Here is a 23,308-nt window from a genome sequence, read left to right on the forward strand (position 1 = left end):
CATCCGAATGCAGGAAACCCTCCGAGTCCACAACACCACCACTACAATATCCTGGTCTACTTGTACATTATATTCTCTGGATATGCAATAACCATGAAAGCATGTTTCGATGTGGAAACCACTTGGATACCTAAGAGCCAAATATTATTCTTGAGATATATATATTTATATCAATAGAAATAAAAAAAACATTTCAACTATAGAAAAATTGATAAGTCTTACATTGACCAACAGGAATTATACTGAGGTAGCTTTCAGTAGGAATATTTAACAATAAGGATTCATAAAGCTGTTCTCAAATAACTGAAATAAGGCTACATGTTTTTGGTTGTAAGAGGCTAACAGGGTACAAGACGATGCATGCAAACAAGGCAGTGGTTTTTCTTTTTTTCCTTTTGGCAAGAGCAAGGCAGCGGTTGATAACCTATGCCGTCTAGTGCATCAGTGCTGATGATACAATTCCGGCTTCTATAATTGTTGATGAGTGAACTAACGATACAGCATCCATTAATATCTTGTAATTAATGTCGAGGCAAGAGTTGCTCCCCCCTATAGATCTTTATCTGATACCTTGTGCAGCACCTTAGTAGACATATAAGGGGATATGCATCCACGTACCTGAGGAGATTTTGATTAGAAGAGATAAACAATTAAATACTAATGTATGCTAACTATTAAAAATATCCATCAATACATGATAATTTGCAGCCAAAAAACCAATAATAATGTGCATGCAATTCATTTGCACATAAGGTAGCATGCAGTTTTTGTCCATAAGAGCTATCTGATATGCATGAAAAAATGGTTTCAAAATGATCAAAATTTAAGAGGGCTGATCACTCATGCTTCTTTAAGTTTGCACAAAAGAATGTGCATGTCTAAGTTGTTCTATCATATTTATTTTTTCTAGTGATATGCATATCTAAGTTGAGAATTACTTTTGGAGGAAAAGAAATACAACACAGATAAATTTAAAAAAATTGTGGCTCTATAGCCAACTTTCTGAAACTATACTTGAGTATTTCTAGGTTCCGAATAGACTAATAATATTTGTGCAGTTAATTTGATCTTAATGATTAAGGAAGCCTATGTATAGAAATTTGAGAGTGGGTGGAACAACGATATAAGTGTCTCACACTTCAGCTATCTAAGTACATGTTAAAAGCAAGTTCTACACTTCAATTTAGTTGTAGTTGGCTTTGTGGTTTTGGATCGCTGAGGTTCGCTGCTGTGAAAAATTGAAAGGAGAGTCTACTATAATCAACTTTAATGAGATCTGATTAGGACAATCTATCATGCTGATACGGCCTATCTGGCAAAGTAAATATGAGCTTCTAGTGCACTTCCACTTGTATCAAGTACAATCATTTACCGCTTCTCCAAGAAAACAGATTTTGAGCCTAAAAATGTAGCCTTTTGTTTTTTTGGTACATCGGCAGCTCCCACCCGACAGGTGTGGATACAACCAACAAAATTGAAAAAATAAAATACTACGTAAAGGCATTGGCACAGCCCCGTGGTCTGTCTAGGTGAAACCTCCAGAGTGATGAACCGCGAAGGAAGCAATCCAGTTTGCAACACCGTTCGCCTCCTGATATACGTGCATGGCCTGGTAGGAGTCACACTCCCCTATTACTCTGCAAATGTCGTGGAGCAGCGGCCGATCCTCAGCTGAGCACCCCCGACCCTGGATACACTCAATCACAGTGGTCGAATCCCCCTCGAGAAGAAGGCGACCTGCGCCCAGTATCCACCTCGTGTAGGAGACACCCTCCCAAGCAGCTCTAAGCTCAGCTAAAAATGTACCTACCGCTATCCTCCAGCTCATAGCCTATAGCTTGAACATGGCAGATAGGTCTCAGGGTGAATGTTTGGGGAACTCATGATGCTCTTGTTCTCTTTACCTGAACATGCTTTATGTCATTTGTGCAAAGTTGACTTTTAAACTCTGGAGTTCTCACACTGGCTCTCAACCTGCTTCAATTCTTTGAGTCGGTATCCAATTTATTTAATGGCAATTTTTCCCAATTGTCATCTATTTATACGGCATAGACTTTAGGATCCAGTTATTTCACTGAGTTTGATGATATCTTCTGACTGGTTTTCAGCCTTAATCCAAAAATTCCAAAACTTTTGAGTCATGTCGTATGTTTGCTCTGCAACTTTGAGCAAGATAGAGGCAATGCTATGCTGTATATAGAAACATCAATCGTTCTTGTCCTGAAGCAATTCATAACCATCTAATCTACATCATCAATGACAGCTATCCAAACCAAAGCCTCAAATTCTCTCTCTATCCCACGAAACATCCAATCCTTAACCCAACTCTGAGTTGCAGATAAATTCTACTCACTGAAATTCAAAGAGCAGCAACTTTAGATTTTCAACTACAACCTATGTTTCATTGAGGCCCAGCCGCTGGTTGGCTTCAAAACCAAGAGTTACATCCTAGGATGAAGACATTGGGTCTAGCAATGGAGTACAAATTGGACTATGACACATGGAGTTATGCACAACTTTATTAGATGCATTAGGCACTAGGTGTAGGTGTAGTGGTATTCTGTAAAGCACTAGGAATGTAGAAAAGAATATAGACTACATATAGCTAGGATGCAAGTTTAAGGCTGCCCAAGCTCCGCAATCTTAGTACTAGATACCATGTCAGTACTTTATCGGTTCGGTACAGTACACCTCTATACCGAAATAGCTCTCTAACTATTTTTCTCAATTTTCATCTCGATACGCGTCGGTACGGAACGGTATGCACCTCGGTATGTCTCAGTATGGATAGTATAGGGCTTGTACTGATTTGAAAGTGTGTCTTGTACCGGTTTTCTCTCAATACAGTATGGTACGCCCCGTACCGGACGGTGCGGCAGACCTTGAGGCTGCCTTTTACATAAAAAAAACATAAACAAATTAAAATTTCAAACAAGCATAATGAAGATTTCTAACACGTTTTTTCAAGAGAAGGTGGTCTCATTTCATGAAAGGAATCTCATGTCTGACTGATCCAGTCACTCTTAATAATTGCTAAACAATCCAGCCCCCTTCAACTCTTCCTCCTATTTCCCTCTCACTGCCACCATGGTAAGACCTATCTTTCTCTCACACATACATAAGGATAGGCTGACTTCCAGTTAAACACAACTTTCTAAGTGTCTATAAAATGACGTGATAATTACTTACCATGCTCAATTTATCTTGGCGTCTATTATACAAGAAAAACAGGAAAAAGATGATTCATGCAACATACTTAATCAAAGTATCTTCTAATACTGACAAACCCATCAAGCAGAGACACACCTTTATCATTGACCTTTTTCCAGTCAATAAATTCCTTCTTAAACTCCAAGAAGTTCCATTAATTTCTCTCCTATTTTCCACGAAATTTTGAAATAGTGTCACTGTCAAGAAAATGTTTTTCTTCAATGGTCTATCAAAAGAAGTAGCACAGAAAATTAGGAAGAGAAATCGGTCAAATGTTCAATTTTGAATAATTTATTAAAAAATTGATGTTTCTCAATAAAGCTTTTCTGAACTTTTAGTTGAATATTTTTTGAAATAAAACTCATGCCCTATCAATGGGAAGCTTGGTGCTGCAAATTACAACTGGCCATTCTTTTAAGGATACAATTTGAATTCAATCTAATTTTGGGATGGATCAGCTGTGGGCTAGACCCAATCAGACCTAAACCTGGACCTAATCTGCTCTGGCACAACCTGATTTGGGCTTGACTTGATTGAACTTTCCTGGCGCACTTCCTCTCCTTGAATTGGGATAGGTATGGCTTTCCACTTTTAGTGCAGAAGAGACATTGGAAAGCAAAACTCTCCTTTATTAGTGTCAGTCTCCTATTAGCTGGTTTCTCAAGTTAAAGGTTCTTAATACACCATTCAATTTCATCCCTCACCATGGAGTCCCTGCCATCCTCATCATTGACAAACAACTCACCAAGTTGGAACTGTTTACGTCACCAAGTAATGCAATCGCAATACATGGCAAATGGTAGATAGAGAACCAGGACTAAGATCCAATGCTCATGTGAATCACACTCCAGAGTGCGATCAGGAGTTTGGTGTGATACACAGTGGGCACTGGATCTTATCCACATCCCCTCATTCATTGTTGAAGAATTGCAGTTGCAACCCCTGACAACCTAAAATGCTTCCCTCCAAGCCACTACCAACTACCATAAACATCTTTACTCGATAATGCATCCTAGACAAGACTTATTGACCAACGAATGGGAGAGGGCATCCAGACGTGTGCTATTAGCCATGGTGTTAACCTTAAATGGGGCTCATAGAACCACTCCCAGGCTTCTTCATCCTCTGTCTCATGCTCCATCAACTTTGCAGGGGTCTATCTACTATCCTTAAGTCCTTAAACCTTAAGCCATAATAAAAGCATCTTAGTTTCCCAAGTTTTAACACCGAAAAACCCTAATCAAATCATTGCATTAAAAATTTACAATATTCCTATAGAAACTCTAATTCCTTAAACCCTAAACTATAAAAAAAGCATCTTAGTTTCCCAATTTTTAACTCCGAAAAACCCTAATCGAATCATTGCATTAAAAATTTACAATATTCCTATACCAACTCTAATCTAATTTCTCTCTTAGAAGCCTTAACAAAACATGCATGACTTTTGTGGAAGAAGAAATTCTGAAATTGCTGGACTTTGAGAATAAGAAAAAGTGGAGTATTGATATGCCTAATTAATAGGGGATAGAAAATTCAATTTAGCACGAAAGAAAGAATTCAGAAATTTCTAAAATATCTGGACTCTAAGAGCTTTTAAGGAAGGAGGAAGAATACTTCTGAACCAAGAGACAGGTGAGATTTGATGCATTAGAAAAATTAATCACGAGTTAATTATTTTTAGATATTTTTCAAGTTTAGATTTTAATTACATTATCTCAAATCTAAAAAGATTTAGAAGTCATGTCCACAAGCACGTGCATTGTAGCTAGTACACTACAATGTACAAATGTAAATACTGCAACTGATCACAAATGATTGCTGAGATGCTCCATTCTATTTCATTTTTATTATATAAACATGAGCTCCTAAATGCATGATCGAGCATGCCATACATTAATGACAACAATACAATGATCAAAGAATGCACTTATTGATATAGTAGATATATCAAATGGTTATTGATAAGTAATTTATGATATGACATGAAAAATTTTATCATGAAGCTGATTGAAATTAGTTGAGGTAAGGCTCGATATGCAGAATTTCTGAAGCAATATATGGAATGAAGAATTTACTAGGTGTGGGAGATATATTTACAGCAGCATCAGATATCCTTTGTCTGCAATAGATTTTGTTGGGAATTGAAAAAGTACTCATATATTAGAGGAAAGGTAAAACATGAAACATCTTAGTGTAAAGAATTTGCTATTTAATTTATGAAAAGAAGAGGATCCTTGACCCTATTGAACCCAAAAAAGATATTTAATTCTGCATGCACGGCAAGAAAAGTCAAAAGCTTACTTTCACAGAAATACTTTTCACAAAGAAAAAAAGAGAGACAAAAGATATATCATCGAAGCATGCATAAATGTAGATGTTACTGCAGAAAAAGGCTTCTATAAAAGAAAAGTCAACTCAAACATGCACCTCTTGGGCAAAAAACATGAAGATCAATATGAATTTAGCAGAAATCTTACTTCAGCGGGATTACCTGCAGCAAACCAGTTGGGATTTCAATATAGCCCTGTAGAAGAAGATCAACCTTTCGTAGACTTGAATAAGGAACAGGTGTAATCACATATACTAGACCTTTTGATCTGTCGATCCCTCTCACAATGCCTGATTAATATAGTTTTCAGTTGATATGGCAAACAAAATTAAAGTACTGCAAAGTAAATATGTTTCCATGTTTCTATAATTTATAGCTGAAAAAAAGAGATGACCTAAAACTAGGCCTGCTTACAGATAAATAATTAATGCATGTACATACCAAACAGTTCAATGATCAATATCTCCAGAAAAGAGCTCCTATAAGAGCTAGTAAGAAGTTCATCATTACAAATTGTCATCAAATTCATCATTATACCTCTATGTAGGATGTCATTATATAAAAGCCAGAAAGAAGAGCATGTGCTGGACAGGAATACATGAAGATGCATTCTTTTCTACATTTTGGAGAAGATTGAACAGTATCGGTACAGAAGCACTCAGTATCAGATATGGCAAGAATAATCTTCATATGGAAAGAAAAATAGAATCTGATGTCCCAAGAAACTACAAATATAATCTGAGAAGCAATTAGATCACATGAAATTAGATGTTGTAACTATAAATATATTATGACAATTCCTATTTGGATGGTTTGCAAATGTTTAATGATTAGTGACAATGTTCCATATGAGGATAACTTTTCTTGATCATATAAGACCTTTTAGTCATATTTTTATCATTCATACCATTCACTTTTTAAATTTTTTGCAGAATATTTCACATAATACAACTAATTTTGAAAAGGGATGATGACAATTATTCGTATGATAGAGTGCTGTTGAGCCTAATTATTTCATAAAAAAATGTCGAGCCTAATTAGGCACTGTGACATCTCACTGCTGATCCTTCTGCTCCCACTCAAACTACATCCTAACAACCACGAGTTAATGGAGTGACAATTCAAGACTCCAGCTTCAGTTTTTCAACATGAGGTAATAGCTTTCTTTTTCTGCTTTTCATAACAAGTTGTCCCATGATTTAATCGTTAAATATTCTACTTCTTTGACATAGTAAAGGGATATGTTTGTTAGACATGGTACGGATTCCCAAAAGATGGGTTTCAAGACATAAGTGTCTTCTGCCAATATCTTTATATCACGAGGAAGGATTTGCAAATGACCACTTCGTGCATTTCTGGTATCTCTTTTGGAAAAGTCTCTTCAATCACTTCAATTTCATATCCATCACGTACTATGGAGGAGGCTTGCATCATCGGAAAGTTAAAAAAACAAGTGTACAGACTACAGAGGAGTGGTATTGAAAGTAGAAGATTCCTCATCTATGTCAATAGATCTTAAATAGGTCATAGAAACTACGGAGTGTTAAAAGGGAGCATGAAGAATTTATAAAATGTTTGCAAAAGAACTGAAATGATGTCCGGTAGCTTGCTTTAGTGTACAGAGAATGGTTGTATTCTCCTTAGCCAATGTTTTAACAATTTTGTGGCATGTTAGATCTTGAGCTTAATTTGTTTTCTTTATATGTCATATCACCCTGATAAGAAAAACATTCTTGTGTTCCTAAAACTGACAAGCAATCTTCCCACACATGATCAAGCAGGGGGTAAAAAATCAAAGCAGGATGGAAAAGACGAGAGTCCATTAAAAAGGGCTAAATTCTACTGCTGGATTATATTTTTACATAGTTCTGATATGCTAATAATTAAGATTTGTGGCATCTTGTTTCTTAAGGTTTATTCCCAGATACAGGAAAAGGACTTCTAGTCTAAGCTGATACACAAATTTTACATGATTGAAAGGGGGGAAAGAATTCTTTAAAAAGGGGTCCTAGTACTATATATATTCTGGATTGCTACAAAGATATAACCTACTACTAAAATCAGGTGTATGAGGAATATGAATACTACAAGAAGTAAAAAATCTGTATAAGGTATAAGCATGTCATTTTTCTGTGTCCTTTTTGTTTCGGTGATGTGATATTTACCTGTGTTGAAATTAGCTTGGATCACTTTTATTGAACCTGCACTACTGTCCCATGAAACTTCTAATTATGAATCATGAATGAACATTTTACAAATAAACATGGAATTCTAAAAAAAGATTAAATCAATAGAAGAATGTAACTAACAAATCAGTTTAAACTTATTGGGGGCATCATTAGAATATCATGGATATTTATTTTTAGAAAACATACACAGCTTGCTTGAGCAGTTCCAGGAATAATGAATGGAAATAAAAGTTAGTTTATTACCAAGTCCGACACACCAAGGTATGCAGTATTGAGATTTTGCAGGCCCATCAGAACTAACTGCCAAGCCAACTATTGTGGCATTTAGACTGTGAAAAACTTCGTTACTTGGAACCTAAAATAAACAATTATAAGCTCATAAGGATAAGAAATACAACTTGAAAATGGTAACTTAATGTTTATGATTAAGATAACAGGAAATTACTGATAATAGTACTTTTAGGGCAAGTGGGCCATTATGAATGATACAAAAAGGTGAATATTATATTGCTCATGCAAATCCTGCTATTTCTTAATATCTAACATAATGGCAGTTTTTAAACATTATGGTCTAGGGTAAGAAAAGTCCATAAGCATAAAAAGTAACATTCCGAAGCAGAATGGCATACAATTCTTTGCATCTACTGCAAAATGTTATGGTCAGTATGGTTCTGTTGCAACTCATACCACTAGTGAGATAGCATACTGTAGTTCTTAACCGTCCAGTGTTATGATACTGCAGTGGTTACTAGTTCTTTCCTATGTAGTCACAACAGTGTGATTCAATGACCATTAGTTCATTATTCAAATGGCTATAATTGTGTCATTAGCTCAAGATGGATGGTAGATCTGCAGGCATGCGTAGGTTTCTTGGACCTACACATGTGGTTGGTTCTCATGCCAGCCCCCTGACCAGGTCAACAATCCGATGACTAGTGGCTGCCTGGGAAGGTTTCCTGCTGATTAAAATATCTAACCTTTCATCTCCCCCTCTTTTCCTCCCACCAACGATCACCTTTGCTTCTTCGTTTGCAAGTGGTGTTGGTCAATGATTTGAAACCTTAAAAGGGCAGTGGAATGGGTATCCACTTGGTCTCATGTCTGCCCTTCTATCACTGGGCCAACTCCTCTCCCCCTGGAAAAGACAGCCCCCCCACCCTCCTTCCATCAGCCACCTCCTCTGCCTTCCCTCCCCCTATTGGTCAACTTTGCTGCAGCTTAACACCATAACGACCTCCTCCTCTACCCCTTCCAACTCCGCTGCTCAACTCCTCACACAAGGCCATGAAAACCTGCCATCCCCTCCTCCATGGCACCACCCTGGCCGCATCATCTCCAACACCTTTTTTGTTATGTCTTTTTTGGGTTAGAAGACAGCCTGAAGCTCACTATATAAGATAACTACAATCTGTGAAATCAGCTGTGCCCAATTGAAACAATGCAGTGGGATATTTTTGACACCCAAATGACAGGAGAGGAGAGAATCTCTAACACTATCTTAACATGGAATGCGGCAGCTGACCTTGTCACATCCACCAGTCATTTACAATCTTGATGCCCTACAATAGCGAGAGGAGGAAGAACAGAGAGAGGAGATGGACGTGGACAGATGGATTAAAATGGATTTAACTGGGTTGGATACCATTCTGATTGATAAACATATGTCTGATTTGTTCAAGGGATAGATGTTGGACCTACAGTGCATGTAAGCCCAAGAAACCTGCACGCATGTGTAGGTCTAGCATCCCTCTTAGTTAAAATCTCCAAATGGATATGGTCTCTAATGCATGATCCACCCATTAAATGGTGCATATGAGTGAGTAAACAATCAGGCATGATAACAACTACACTGGAACAGAGGGCAAAATCATAATATATCCAAATTTTCATTTTCCAAGACTGAACAATGGCAAATCATTCAATCTATCAGCTAACCTGACAGTGGAGATGCATAACTTTTAGCCTTGATAAAGGAACTTCATAAGGAGGGAGGGAAGCCAAGGCATGAGCAAGTTCCTTGTTAGTTACAATATTCAGGTCACTTGGAAAACATTGCCTAAAGTAGTCAAAAAGATGACGATCTCGCATAACTTTTGCATCTTTTTGAATCAACACCCTGCAGACAGAGCTAGATGGATTAGTGTTACGAAGTGCAAGTAAAACCAGATTTGCATCTATTCACATACTCTGAGAATTGTGAAAGTTAGAATATACGAAAGAAATAGAGCACTTAATCATGTGATGAACCAGCATCCTCAAACACGTATAACATTATAAAAATGTGACTCCTTACCTTTCTTTACGTAAAAGCATGCTGCAACACCATGAAGTTTTTAGATCCTAGCTCTGTTTGATGATGTAAGGAAGCTGGCAACAAGAACACACAACCTAAATTGGTGTTCAGGACAAATGTTGGAATTTGGATAGTTATTGGCAATCTCCCTGTGGTTGGCTTGCTTAGCCATGCACACATGCCACACTGGATATATGAAGTATTAACTTATATCCAGATGAAAAATACCGCACCTAGGAGAAGCTAACACTCAATCAACAAGCATTCCACTTTAGCACTTGTAATGCTTTTAAGGATATTTTGGATGGTGAGAAGTAGGAATCAATAATGGAGAAGTAAAAATATTAGGAGAGCTATGGGAGCCTTCATACCATCTATTGCAAGGCATATATTACGTCACTTCCAAAAGCAAAGGCATAAGATGTCTCAACAAGTTGGCAAGGTACATGGATTCACTTTTTTCTCATCAAGGAGTCATCCAAGGCACCTAACTATATAAAATATGCATCCTAACTTCTCTACAACAAAACTCCTGTTCTGCTTGGAGTTGAGAAATCATTTTAATACTTTATCCTGAGAGATCCCTCAAGGTTGTTGAGTGTCATAGCTGCTCCTGCAAATTCATTATAAACTATGCTTTAGCCTAGGATGGACTTCCTTTCCTAGTACCCATTTCTCAGCTCTGGATTATTTCTGCTTGAGCTTCTCATTTTGGAACAATATATTCAGCATCCTAGTTCACCATTATCAGTGATAAGAGGGAACTTCGTAGGCCAGATGAGATGCATCGAAGTGTGAAGATTCCATACATGGATGTGTATAAGGGAAATGCGCTCCAAAATCAAGATACAAACACCTTGGCCAACCAACTAGAGAGAACATCAAGTGGATGCCATCAAATGAAAGCATACTTACTGTAGGATCATTTATCAATGTTTTAATCATGACCAAATCTCCTGATATCAGTGGGCTAGATGAGAGATTGCTGAGATCAATCTAAAGAAGCATGGAAGTGATTCTAAGAATAGAATTTTTTACCCAGAGTTCTTTATCGGTTACTGGTGATATATAGTGCTCCTGATTGAAGGAATCTGAAAAGTAAAAGAGACAAGGGGGAAACTGAATGGCAACTCATATGTACACCATTCCAAAGTTCAGTCATTAGTATCATTCTGTCGAGTTTCAGTAGTGCAGACAGGTGAAGGAAAAGCAAGGTGCATCCCATAATAAAGAAAGAAGCCCAAGGAGAGGGACCATATAATTTATGGTCAAAAGAAAAACGATGACAGTAAGTCAGCTACAAGCCCCCTCAAGAACCGAAACCCAAAAAGGAGGCTATTTTTAAACCAGTCAAAAAATCAGAGAGAAACAAGAGGTTGGCCTTATGTAGATCCCTTAAATAAGTCCACATGAAAGGCAAAAAAAATCATTTCATATGGCTGAACATCCCCAATAAGGATCTTCTATTTGTGAACCATGAAAGCCAGGGTGGTCACTATGGGAGTCCCAGAAGGCTGGCCATGGCAATGTCATTAACTCATTAAGGTTTTGCTGTGGACCAGGAAGAGATGGAAGATGGGCGATAATTACACAGGATGGAAAGAAGGAAGTAGACAAATGTGGAGGAAAGAAGAAAGATCAGAGCCTACAAAGTACTAAGTAGTTTTATTTCTTTCCCCTTTTCAGTTCCTACAACAGTTTTCTTAATAGGAAAGTTTGTATCTTCTTCGGGAGCATCAGTAAGAATTTTCTAAAATTGAGTCTAGAAATAGGATAGGATTGAGGTCTATAAACAGGAGAGCATTATCCAGCTTGTAACCATCATATATAGAATGTAATAGAAGTTTGTGAATTTTTTTCTTTGTTGCATGTTGGTAAGATGCTACGACTACTTACCTGGCATCTTTCCTTCATATAATTAAACTACAAACTCAATGAGAGGCTAAGAAGACCCAGGCTTGATCTGGTTTAGCATCAAGGTGATTTTTCTACTCATATTTGAGGCCAGCTCCTTAACATTGACCTCATAACAGTTTTTTTTTTTTTATTCTTTCAAATTCATAAGTTTGATATTCAACATTTGAATTAATTTTCTTTTACAGACCAAGAGGATTTAGAAACAAATGAGGCAATGAAGCAGAACCATACACATAAAAAAGAAACAGGGTTAGCTGATTGGGCTACTAATTATGACAGGTAAATGGGCATATGTACATAATTGCTTGTATCAAAATATACCTGATAAATAAAACACATCTTCCAGGATAAGGCAGTGATACAATCTTATTTGAAGGTCATCGGATGCCTTGGACCCCTTAAGAACAGCAATGTAATTGCTGCTTTTTGAAATTTAGCAGCCTTTTGAGTGTAGAATCAATTCAATTTACTTCAAGCATTGAAAATTGCTGTAAATAAATTTTAGCTAATTTGTGAATCAAAGATGAGATTTTCCTACATCAAATTATTGTCCTTCAGAATCATGGAATGGTTTCTGATGCCTTTATAAGCAAAGAAATCTGTAAAGTTCCAACTCAAAAATTTTCAGCAAATGTCATGAAGGATAAATATTTATCTTCCTCAAAGTCTTTTTTTCAAAAAAAAAAAGACATACCATTTATAGAAAAGAATGCAAATGTTGTGGAAAATGTTGTGCAAGTAAATAACAATGGCAAGAAAGAAAGAATAAGTGCCAAATATTATCATGTGCACAGGATAATCATATCGAAAATTATTAACTAGTGTGTTTATTTATTGTCAATACAAGATATTCCCGCTGCAGAGTCTGGCTCAAAGAGTACCCAAAAAAGCATTTCTGACTAATTTATATATTCCATACCCTAAGAATGTTCTCTTTTTTACAAAAAGAAATCTAAGATTAAATACTCATAATCTATTTAATGAATCCAGACATGCTGAACAGTTGTCAATCAAATCAACAGGTCTTTTTTTGTTAACCATCCAACCACATGTGCCAGTTGGAAGATTCTTATACTCTACTGAGATGCGTATCTGAACCACTTGAGTGGGAAAGATATATCAAACATCAAAGATTATCATGTGCACAGGATAATCATTTCGAGACTTATTAACTAATTATGTTTGTCTATTGTCAGTTCAAGATATTCCCACTGCAGAGTCTAGCTTAAAAAGTACCCAGAAAAGAATTTCTGACTAATTTATACATTCTGCCCCTCTGTATGTTCTATTTTTTACAAAAATAAATATATGATTAACTACTCACGATCTATTTAAAGAATCCTGACGTGCTGAAAAGATGTCAATCAAATCAACAGGTCCCTTTTGTTCACCATCCAACCAAAATGTGCCAGTTGGAAGATTCTTGCTCTCTACTGAGATGCGTATCTGAACCACTTGAGTGGGAGAGATATATCTTAACATTTCCACTAAAAGATCAAAACCAGTACCTGCAAACAAAGAAAAAAAGAAATCAAGACCAAAAAATTACAAAGACATCATGGGGTTGGTAAGTTACAAACACTGGGCCATAGAGAAGAAGAGGAAGAAAAAACCATATCCTAAGTTCAAGCACGTTACTTAAGCCTCTACATTTCTTAAAGAACAGAATTTTAGTATTAAAGCAAGGAAAAATTTTCAGAACCCTACCTTTCACCCATCCAGGAGTGTTAATAATTAGAGGTAACATTGATTTTCCAGGACTACCGATCTCGTTAGGGTCATAATGCTCCTTTATGAAGTAATCATATAAACTGAAAATGCATTTTAAATAAGCATTTGGATCTCTTTTTGAAGAAATATCACCATAGAAGAAGCACCTGGTGGAAACGATAAAAAGATAAAGAATAGTTAGTAGTAGCATGAGGAAAAGTTCAAATTAAAGGCTGACACATAAGATAATCTGGTCAAATAATTCTATGTATCAGCGACATTATCAGTTGTCAACATGGAGGTAATATGTCCAGTTGTAGTAAAAATCCAAATAATTGAAGAAAAGTGAGGAAATCAAGAAACTATAAGTGAGTGATTAGGTTGTCATATGACTCTTTAAATTAGGCACATGTGCTTAGAAGTAGACAATGTAAGCATTTTAGTTTGTAGCAGTCCTATCTTGAGTAATATTAAATATCAAAAAGATCTTTTGGAGTTCCATGTGATTTGAATTATGTATAATCAAGGTTTTCTATTATGTAAAGGACAAATTGCCTCAAGTAACTAAGCTTTCTTTCTTTCCTCTAAAAATATATGTTTGTTAATAGGGAGAAACATCTATGATGGTGTACTGGGAGACCTGACACAGTCATCCACACAACTGAGATCTGCAATAAATTTTAGATTATTTCTTGTATATCTCATGGTGATGACTTCATCTTTTGTAGGTCATGACATCCAAATTTCTCTATACTTTTTCACATGAATGTTTAGGGCTCCATGTATTCATTGTTCTTCATAAGTTTTTTATTATTATTTTTATCATTTTTTAAATTTTGTTTACCTTTGATAAAACCAATTGAAATCCAGATTCTTTAAGCTCATACCCGAACCAATCCTCTAGTGGATGCTACTAAAGTTACAATTGCTTTCTAATTTCATTTTAGATAATAACTCAGGTGTGTGCAGAAAATTCCAGCAAGCCCGAGTCTGTTCCTTCCATTAATAAACTAAGGAACTGCAGATCTAATTATTCAGTACCCATACTAAAATCTAAATAAATAGATACTAATCTTAATATCTTAAGCCCTTACAAGACCGAAACACCAAAGTACCAAACCATAACCTTTACCCATCATGTATCTGCTGTCTAATACATTGGTTCCTCTTACCATATGGCCCGATCCATATGACCCATACTATCACCATCATATGGGGGCAAAGACTGCCTGTCAACACCATGAACCATACTCCATGCCCTTGAAATCCTTGGTTCCATATGACTCAGATGCAGGGCCTACAACAAGAGAGAACTGCTTGTGGCCCAAGCCACATGGCAAGCAGACTTTTCCAAGATGCACATGTACATCTGACCACCCTCCTTGAGTGAAAGATATTGCCTTCAACAAGAAAGGTAAATAACTCTCGTGAAGCAACCTGACTTTGAATTGCCGTGTGAGAGTTGTGTGGAACACAACAATCTTTTTCTTCTAATATTGAACAGGCTTGTTCTTGAGGTTTCAACGGATTAATGGCTGTTTTAGTGAACAAAAGCCTTCAAACAATAAACAACAAATATAGCATTCGAGGAAGAAACCAAGAGAAAAAGAAAGAAAAATACATTAGGTTCATAAGGACTGCAATCAGTCCAATAAAATCACATGATATCAGAACATTCAACAAGGATAATACACAAGAACATCTTTCTGCTATTGTATTTGCTTATTATCATTACATAGCCTCTATTGCTTACCTATCTCCTATATTTCTTGCTTAGACCCATAGAATATTTAATTGGAAAGTCATATTAATTAATTCATGGTTTAGGGTTTCACATAATCATATCAGGCCACATCAGAATGGGTAATGGATCTGAAGTCATGCATTTTCAACTTAGCCTTCAAAGCTGGCATCGAGTTTTAACCTTTAAACTCATCACCCATAGGAGTTGTATGTTTACTGTATACAAGTGTAGAGATAGAGATATCAACGCAGATATAAATCAAATATAGCTACGCTCTTAGACAAGACCAAAGCAGGCATTAACTGGTTATATTGTCAGCCACGTTCATCTGAATTAAGGTTTTAGGAGTCAAAAGGGATTCTACAAGATTTTACAAAGAGTACATCATGAAGGAAGCAAGAAACCCATGAACTGCACTTCCATAATCTTTTTTATGAGTGCAATTAACCATAGCGATTACGAACAAGCCCAACAAATCTATAGCAATCAGTTATACTAGTAAAGGTGTCAACTGACAATGTTGGAAATCTAATAACAGGCTCCCAACCTTCCACCAACGCTCTTCATCTTGGTGCCAAATCCAAGCCAAGGAAACTTTAGCAGCAAAAGAACCTACATAAAACCTAGAAGGCCATTTGGCAGCTAAGATATTCGACTTATTGTTTGCAAAGTAAAATCTCATGCAAATCACCAATGTGCCACCAGACTAATAACAAGAAGAAAAATCAAGGGTTGATACAAGCAACCACGTTCCTAAAGCCTGAATTCAGAAAGCATTCCCCAACTTCTGTTAAGCCAAGAAGAATATATAACCTTACAATATTCGTCAAGAAATTGACATCATGCATCATATCAATAAATTGCAACAGTTATACCTAAAGCAGGCATCAAACAACTTAAAAATGGCTCATCTGAAAAACAAGAAAACATGAATCGAATACCATCAAGGAGATCTATTGCTTACCTCTCAGGTGGCCTTATGCACGGATTCTTCAAATCTGCAAAGCAAGAAAAGAGAACCATTACAATCAAGAACGATTCTTTCCGTGAGCTACTTCCCAAGAAATCAAAGAAAGGGCTTGAACAAAAGAAAAGAAGGAAGAAAGAAGCAAGCCTGGATTAATCTCGTCGACGAGATGAAGAGAGAGGCAGCCGGGAGGGGAGAACTCCGGCTGCCCCACGTCCGTGTCCAAATATCCCACTCGTTCATACCTGGAGAAAAGAACCGAGCGATTCTTCAGGAGCCATGTGAATCGGTACAGAATCCAAGGGAGAAAGAAGATAAAAAAACGAAGGAGGAGAAGGAGCGGCGGACCGTTGCAAGAGGATGTTGAGGAGATGGCGGGAGAAGGTGGACTTGCCGCTATTCTTGGGGCCGCAGACGAGGGCCACAGGCGGAGGGGAGGAGGCGCGTGCGATGGCTTCCGCCGCCTCCGCCCACCACGGAGGTATGAATACCTCCGGATGCGGAGACGACGTCGCGGCGCCGCTCTCTCCCGCTCCCACCATTGGCTTCTTCGCTCTCGGTACTGCAGGTTTTATGCAGGTAGGCTTCGGATTTGGGTTGGGTTTATATAGGCGCCAGCAAGGGTTGGGTTTAACTTTAACCCCACCCGTCTCCCGTGTCGGTTTTTTATTCGGTTTGGGTTGGGGAAGTTTTATTCAAATTCCGAGAGTAACGAAAATACCTCAATTCTCTGAAACTCAAGTATTCAATTTTTTTTTCTAATTTTAGTTGTGAATCAAACATACTTTTAGGACACATCCAATTCATGGTTAGAATCGAAATTGGAATTGGAATGATTTGAAATAGAATCAAAATAACTATATCTCCAATATATTTGGTTCTCCACCAAAATCAAAATTAAAATCGAAGCAAAATTTAAATACTAAAAAAATAAAAATTAAATTTTAAAGAATTGAAATATTTTTATTTCATTCCAAAATCAAAATAGAACTCCAACTCTTTCTAACCAAATGGCTGAAATAAAAATTATCCATTTCTAATTCTATTTTAAAGTCCAACTTTCTTCAACTAAATATATCTTTAGTGTTATCCCAAAAAAAAAAAGGAATAACGTACTACCTGGCCACTTACATGAGTTAACTTACATGTCTATAACTTACATGGTTCGTGTCCAAAATCAAAATTGAAATCAAAATAAAATTTAAATACTAAAAAAAATAAAAATTAAAGTTTAAAGAATTGAAGTTTTTTATTTTTTTTCTGAAATTGAAATAAGAATGGAACTCTTTCCAACCAAATGGCTAAAATAAAAATTACCCATTCCTAATTCTATTTCAAAGTCCAACTTTCTTCAACTAAATATGCCTTTAGGGCTGTCCCAAAAAAATTGGGATAACGAAACTACCTATTGTTGAACACCGTGATATCCATGAACGATAGTTTTGGCCACTTACATGATTTAATGTTTCTCTGCTTGATATCGCTGGGTTGACGCCTTGAAAAGTAGTGTAATGATTCAGTATGTAAAAGCATCTCTACGCAGTGGCTCTGACCCAAAAGCAACCCAGCTCCATGTTCCTTGATACCTGAGCCAACGTGCACGCATTTTGACAAAAAATTCCAGCACGATCAGTAAAAAGAAAACACTGTCATCTCATAATGCACTCGATATCCATGTTTATTACATACAAATTGCTCCTTTTCTTGACAAGATTCAGTAAGAAGAAAGAATATGACTTGACTCTACCACACTGCCACCAACATAGACATATCATAGTATAATTTCAAGAGTTTAGCAGATCCAGGAAAGTTAACTGTGAAGTAGCTCAAGGTACAAAAAACCTGCATCTGAACCAGCAAATCAGAAGAACTCCAGTATTAGCCGTGCCGCTCATGCTATGCTCACTAGATCTTTCTAGTATCTAGATTTATGGCATTGTCTCGAATCACCAACTAAAATTTTACTAATGCCCACAGGAAATCCAGTAGAGGTCTAGAGGAAGAGTAGACTTTCAGTTTCGCATATTCTTCATACCAACCAGTGCCAGGGAAAATGGTAATATAACTGAGAAGAAGCCAATTTTTAGTTTATGTAGCTAAAATTTATGACCATATGAAAGTTACCACAACTGTAATGTAGAAGTCCAGTATCTTGGTTCCTTATTTAAAACTGTAGGATATGTATCTCAGATGCATGAACACCTTCGGGGTTCCTGGATCCAATGAGACCTGGCAGTATGAGCTATGCAGATTGACTGAGTAGTATGACAGATATTTTGATATGAATAAGCAACCAAGAATATATAGCTGGAGATGATTCAATCAGGTTCCTTTGCATATGAAACAGCCAGAACTAGATGGAGTAAGTCATGGTTTATTTAACGGCAACCAAGTAGGGTCACCAACAGGTTCTGCACCTATAGGGCGTGCAGATTGGGGTGCCCATGGACCATCACTAATATGGTAGACAGAAATATCACTGAAATTCACAATATTTGAATGCAGAGACAAAGGCAAGCCTGTAAAAGATCTCCTGCAAAGAAAATCCATTTAGAATTTATACACGAGATCTTCTATAAAATTGGGAATTTTGTAGTGAAACATTATAAAGTTTCTAGAAAGATTTGAAATTGGATAGTTAGATGAGATCATTATTGAAAATAATAAGGTAAACTTCCTGAATTAATTGGCAAAACATAAAAAAGAAGTACCTAACTGTAGTTATAATGTAAACATCTCCATAACCAAAACCTAATCATGACTAGAACTAGCTAAACTAACATCCATCAAGACTCGGAACAACCTATTTACCACCCAACATAAGCTTTCTGGACCAACAGAACACAGTGAATCCAAGAACGATTTAAACAACAATGTTTATAAGATTTATCACATCAATATATGTCATCTTTTTTTCAATCAAGGACCTTAGCTGAAGGTACGCTCTCAGACATCAGTCAGCCAGCATTTTCTGAAATTCAAAATATTAAAGCATTTCAAAGGCTGCACTTGATTGCGGGATAACAGCAGAATATGGCTGGGTTATCCCACTATCCTGCCAAATGCTGCTATTTTTTGGGGGAATAAAGAGCGCCTGCTCGACAACATTAGCCCTCTCTTCCAGGCTAACTTCCCTTTCATCTCTTTTCCCACCTTTTCAGTTAACCTCACCAACTCCCAACCAGATAGCAATTTTTCCTTGACCCAGGGATAAGAGAATCTTGTGAGATACCAAGGCTAAAGGATATCAATCCTGGGATTTCTAGCCCACAACCAAAAACAGCCTAAAGAGATCGTAATTTATGCATGTGTAAATTTGGTCTATAATTCAGAAAACAAGACTTCCCTATGGTTCCATGTACAAGCTGGTGCATTTCAGGAATTCACTTGATGTTTGCCAGCAATGCTTTTATTTATTTAATGTTCCAATCTGAACTCCTACTAGAACAGGGACAAAATTGACAACCAAAAAAATAGGTTTAATTAAGATAAGGATTTAATAATATCACAACCACCATAAACAGAGGATGGATTTTTATGCACATAAGTCGCATAGCTGTTATGTACTTAGCTGAATCTTTGAGCAAATTTTAAACCAGAAACATTTATATATCAAAACGTTTACTCAAAACCAAGAGTGGCAAAGGGAAGGATTCGCTTTCAGCCAGAAGTTATTCATGCATATTACAGGTTCTCAAGTAAAATATGAGGTCAATTGTAACATAAAGAATATAACCTGTCCCAAGAGCACAATAACATTTGCATTGAAGGTCTCAATTGCATGAAGAAGCAACTGCACGCCAAGACTAAACAGATGAATAATGCGTCACTAGTTAATTTTTAGAAAAAAATATTACCGTCTTGGTGAGAAAGCTGATAATGTGAACTACAAAAAAATTCCTCATACCCAAGGCCTTCTACCCATCCCAAGGTGTTTGATCGCCATGCATGCAGCTCTACAGTCAGCATTACCAGAAAATTGACTTTCCAGAGTTCAGGTTAGCTCCTTCACAAGCACTTTGTACAGCTCGCTGTTGACACTCAGATGGTATAATCATGGCAGTGCAAGTAAATAGGCTAGTATTAGAAACAAAGAGGTACCAACTCAGTAGACCAATCTATCATGTACTAATCACTAATCTTGTAATGAAGAAATCATGCTTACTGGAGTAGGGTGCGTATAGAAATACACAATCGGCATTTCTAGAGGAATTCCTTCCACCGTTCTATAGGCATCTCAATTGGAGTAGCAACAATACATCCAGGAATTGTTATAGAACCCTGACCAATATCCAAATCCACAAATGCCGGTTTCCAGCCCTGTATGCAAGCCTGGCTAAGAAGTGTCCTGCACAAGCTACTTTTTCCGGAATCCGCAGGTCCAACAACAATCACTTTGAGGACCCTGAAACAATAAGACAGTAAATGCTTGAACTTTGAATCAAAAAGTTCATTAGAGGGGGAAAGTAAGGGGAAAATGGTTTAAAGACCACAAACTCCACAAAGGATGCTTTAAACACCTACCAAGTTTCTAATTGCAAGACAACTTACGCGACCTCTCGCCTTAAAACTAGCACTAAAGCAAATCCATTTAATTAATCAGTATTATGCATGTTTTAATAAAATCTACATAGGGTAGCCCATCTCACTACAGGACTCCAACTACATTATGTATCCGAACACAAGCTATTTCATGCTATGTAAATGGTGGCAGATTCACAAAACTTCCTGTTTCTTTTTCCATATATTTTTTTCGCACTAAACAACATATATCTTTTTCCATATACCTGATCATTGAATGAACTTTTATCCTTCCTCAAGCATATTCTTTATATTCTTTACCTATCATTACTCCGGCATATTTCTTTGGTCTTCATTGCACTATCACATTTTTGCCAAAATCTCGTACAAGCCGTCAAATTGCTTCACTTGCCAAACTAATACCAAATCCCAAATCTCTAACTTGCCATGACGACAATCAAACCCATAGTCTTTACGTTCATCATTCCACGTGAACATTGTGTTATCCTTCAAAATTTTAGTTTTCCACAAGCAGCCTTTCCCCACAAACAGACAAAACTGAGAATGCGGTCATTGTTTAACTTGGAGCCAGCAACATTACTTACAAAATTGAAAGGAATTCATCGATCACTAAGGGTCAGAAACACATAAAAAGCATAATGCCTGTGAAGAATCTACATCACAGCCTTGGGACGCTTTAACATGAAGCCTTCGTCCATCAAGAATGGCATCGCTATCCACATAGCTCACCATAGGGGTCTAAAAATCCATCATAAGAAAAAATTTGGACTGATGAAGAACCAGAAATCCAAGAAAACAGAAATTTCTTGAAAAGCAGATCTAATTAGTTAAATTACCTCATTTGCAACGTATTCAACTTCGCTGATTCCATCCAATTCAATGGTCGCACTTTGTTCCATGTGAAAATCTGGAGCAAGGGTTTTAAAATCAAGAAAAGGGCGCAAACCAAAGGACACCATCTTGTTACCAGTAGAAGAGAAAGCGATAGAAGAAATAGGTGCCTTTCGGCGAGGGGGGATGGCGAGCTAGTTCTCCGGAGGAAGCTCGGTGCCGGAGAGGAGGCGTCTCGCGGACCGGCTTGTCGGGGCCCACCTCCGCCCTGAGCTCGCTCCCCTTCGCCAGTTTGAGCCGCCGGCTGGTGCCCGGCACGCCGGTCGGGCCGGAAGTGTCCGTCCTCCCGTTGCTCTACGAAAGCCGAAAGCCCCTGAAAGGCTGAAACGAAGAGTTGGGCCGGCCAGTCCAGCGAACCGCGTGCCGACGTCCAAGGGGCCCGCAATTGGGTCGGCCCTAGCAGAGCCCGTTTATTTGATCTGCGCTTCAAAAGACCATACTAAGTTTGCTACGGGACTTGTTTGGAGGCCCAGATAATTGTTTCGGGGTTACAAGTCAACGCAAAGTTGAATGGTCAAGGAAGAGGAAGATTCAAGAGAAAGTGTATTCATTGAACAACTTACCTAGGCATAGAAGGGTCCCAAATGATTTAGCCCTACTAGAAAGTAATGGCCGAGCGAGGTCATGAAACTAGATTCAAGAGGAAAAAGGGAGTTTGGTACATTGTGTGAATGCATAAGAAAGTAGAGCTGCAACTCATGCAGGTTGGTCGGGTTGAGGGCTAATTCAACCCTCTCTCACATCTTTGATCCCCATTCCAATCCAATCCAGTATTAGACTGGGATTCTCTAGCCTAAACTGTATCTTAAATTATATTCAACTTAGATTAAGTTTATGGTTAGATGGTGCTTGGCCATTCTAATTAGATTAGAGTTAGTTAAATATGATTTTGAGATGATGAAAATATTTGGAACGTTTTTGTTGGCTTATTATTAACTACTGAATTCTTTTCTATCAAGTATATCATGAGCGACCGCATAACTCACCATAGGCAACTAAAAATCTATTATTAGAAGACAACTTCTAAACTGATTATTGCATGAAAAATTTCTTCCTTACCAAATACTACCAGTTAATTTTACTTCATTTTCAATGTACTCAGCTTCACTAGTGACTGTCCCCAACCCTTAGAACATTTATCTGAAAAGAAAAGGGGTAAAAAAACTTCACTAGCTCCATCCAATTAAATGGTAGCATGGGTTGTTGAACTTGAATCAAAAAAAGGGCATGACCTGAAAATACTGTACAGCAGAAAAAAGAGCAATAGGATAAAATAAATGGAAGAAGGAAGGCTCACTGCAAAGGAATTCGGTGATGAACCATTGCAAGCTTGATTTGTTTATCTTCATATATGAGCCAGTTTCTCAAGAAGGCACATTGTTATGGTACCACTTCAATGCACCTAAATTGGTTTCTTTTGGAAATGACACTGATTCTCTAATGCAAAAATGAGTGGAAGCAAAAAAAAGTTCCAAGAGGTATGAAATAAAACATTGCTTGTTTAGAACTGGACTTT

At 37.3% G+C, this 23,308-nt stretch overlaps 1 protein-coding gene across 16 annotated transcripts; it reads right to left on the bottom strand.

Moving 5' to 3' along the window:
* Window positions 1–180: 180 nt before the first annotated feature.
* LOC103720804 (Pre-mRNA cleavage complex II protein family) lies at window positions 181–22,097 on the bottom strand. Of its 16 annotated transcripts, XM_089930987.1 has the most exons (17): window positions 21,903–22,088; window positions 21,738–21,808; window positions 21,544–21,639; window positions 20,525–20,764; window positions 20,267–20,390; window positions 20,096–20,152; window positions 18,668–18,892; window positions 18,049–18,572; window positions 16,708–17,945; window positions 16,507–16,604; window positions 16,357–16,390; window positions 13,646–13,815; window positions 13,263–13,446; window positions 9,664–9,844; window positions 7,972–8,083; window positions 5,688–5,829; window positions 181–618 (listed from the first exon to the last, which is right to left on the bottom strand). In XM_089930987.1, exons 9-17 carry the CDS (start codon window positions 16,899–16,901, stop codon window positions 522–524), a joined length of 1,212 nt encoding a protein of 403 aa, XP_089787113.1. In that variant the 5' UTR covers window positions 16,902–17,945; window positions 18,049–18,572; window positions 18,668–18,892; window positions 20,096–20,152; window positions 20,267–20,390; window positions 20,525–20,764; window positions 21,544–21,639; window positions 21,738–21,808; window positions 21,903–22,088; the 3' UTR covers window positions 181–521. The 16 variants fall into 16 exon arrangements, with proteins under 16 accessions (XP_089787113.1, XP_089787120.1, XP_089787116.1 ...); XM_089930994.1 differs by lacking the exon at window positions 20,096–20,152 and having other exon boundaries at window positions 5,702–5,829; window positions 17,814–17,945; XM_089930990.1 differs by having other exon boundaries at window positions 5,702–5,829; window positions 16,708–18,572.
* Window positions 22,098–23,308: the final 1,211 nt, after the last annotated feature.

This window comes from Phoenix dactylifera, chromosome 5, assembly GCF_051530095.1.
Source record: "Phoenix dactylifera cultivar Ajwa chromosome 5, Ajwa_hap1_PhDact_Kaust_v1.1, whole genome shotgun sequence".
NCBI classification, from domain to species: domain Eukaryota; kingdom Viridiplantae; phylum Streptophyta; class Magnoliopsida; order Arecales; family Arecaceae; genus Phoenix; species Phoenix dactylifera.

What these genes read in the sequence shown, in the direction of transcription:
- LOC103720804 (XM_089930986.1), bottom strand. Translation starts at nt 16,901, where the DNA reads ATGGTGGGAGCGGGAGAGAGCGGCGCCGCGACGTCGTCTCCGCATCCG. An exon ending in CACTCCTGGATGGGTGAAAG is followed by an intron (nt 13,447 to 13,645) that starts GTAGGGTTCTGA and finishes CTTTGTTTGCAG; the next exon opens with GTACTGGTTTTGATCTTTTA. An exon ending in ACCTTGGTGTGTCGGACTTG is followed by an intron (nt 5,830 to 7,971) that starts GTAATAAACTAA and finishes TATATTAATCAG; the next exon opens with GCATTGTGAGAGGGATCGAC.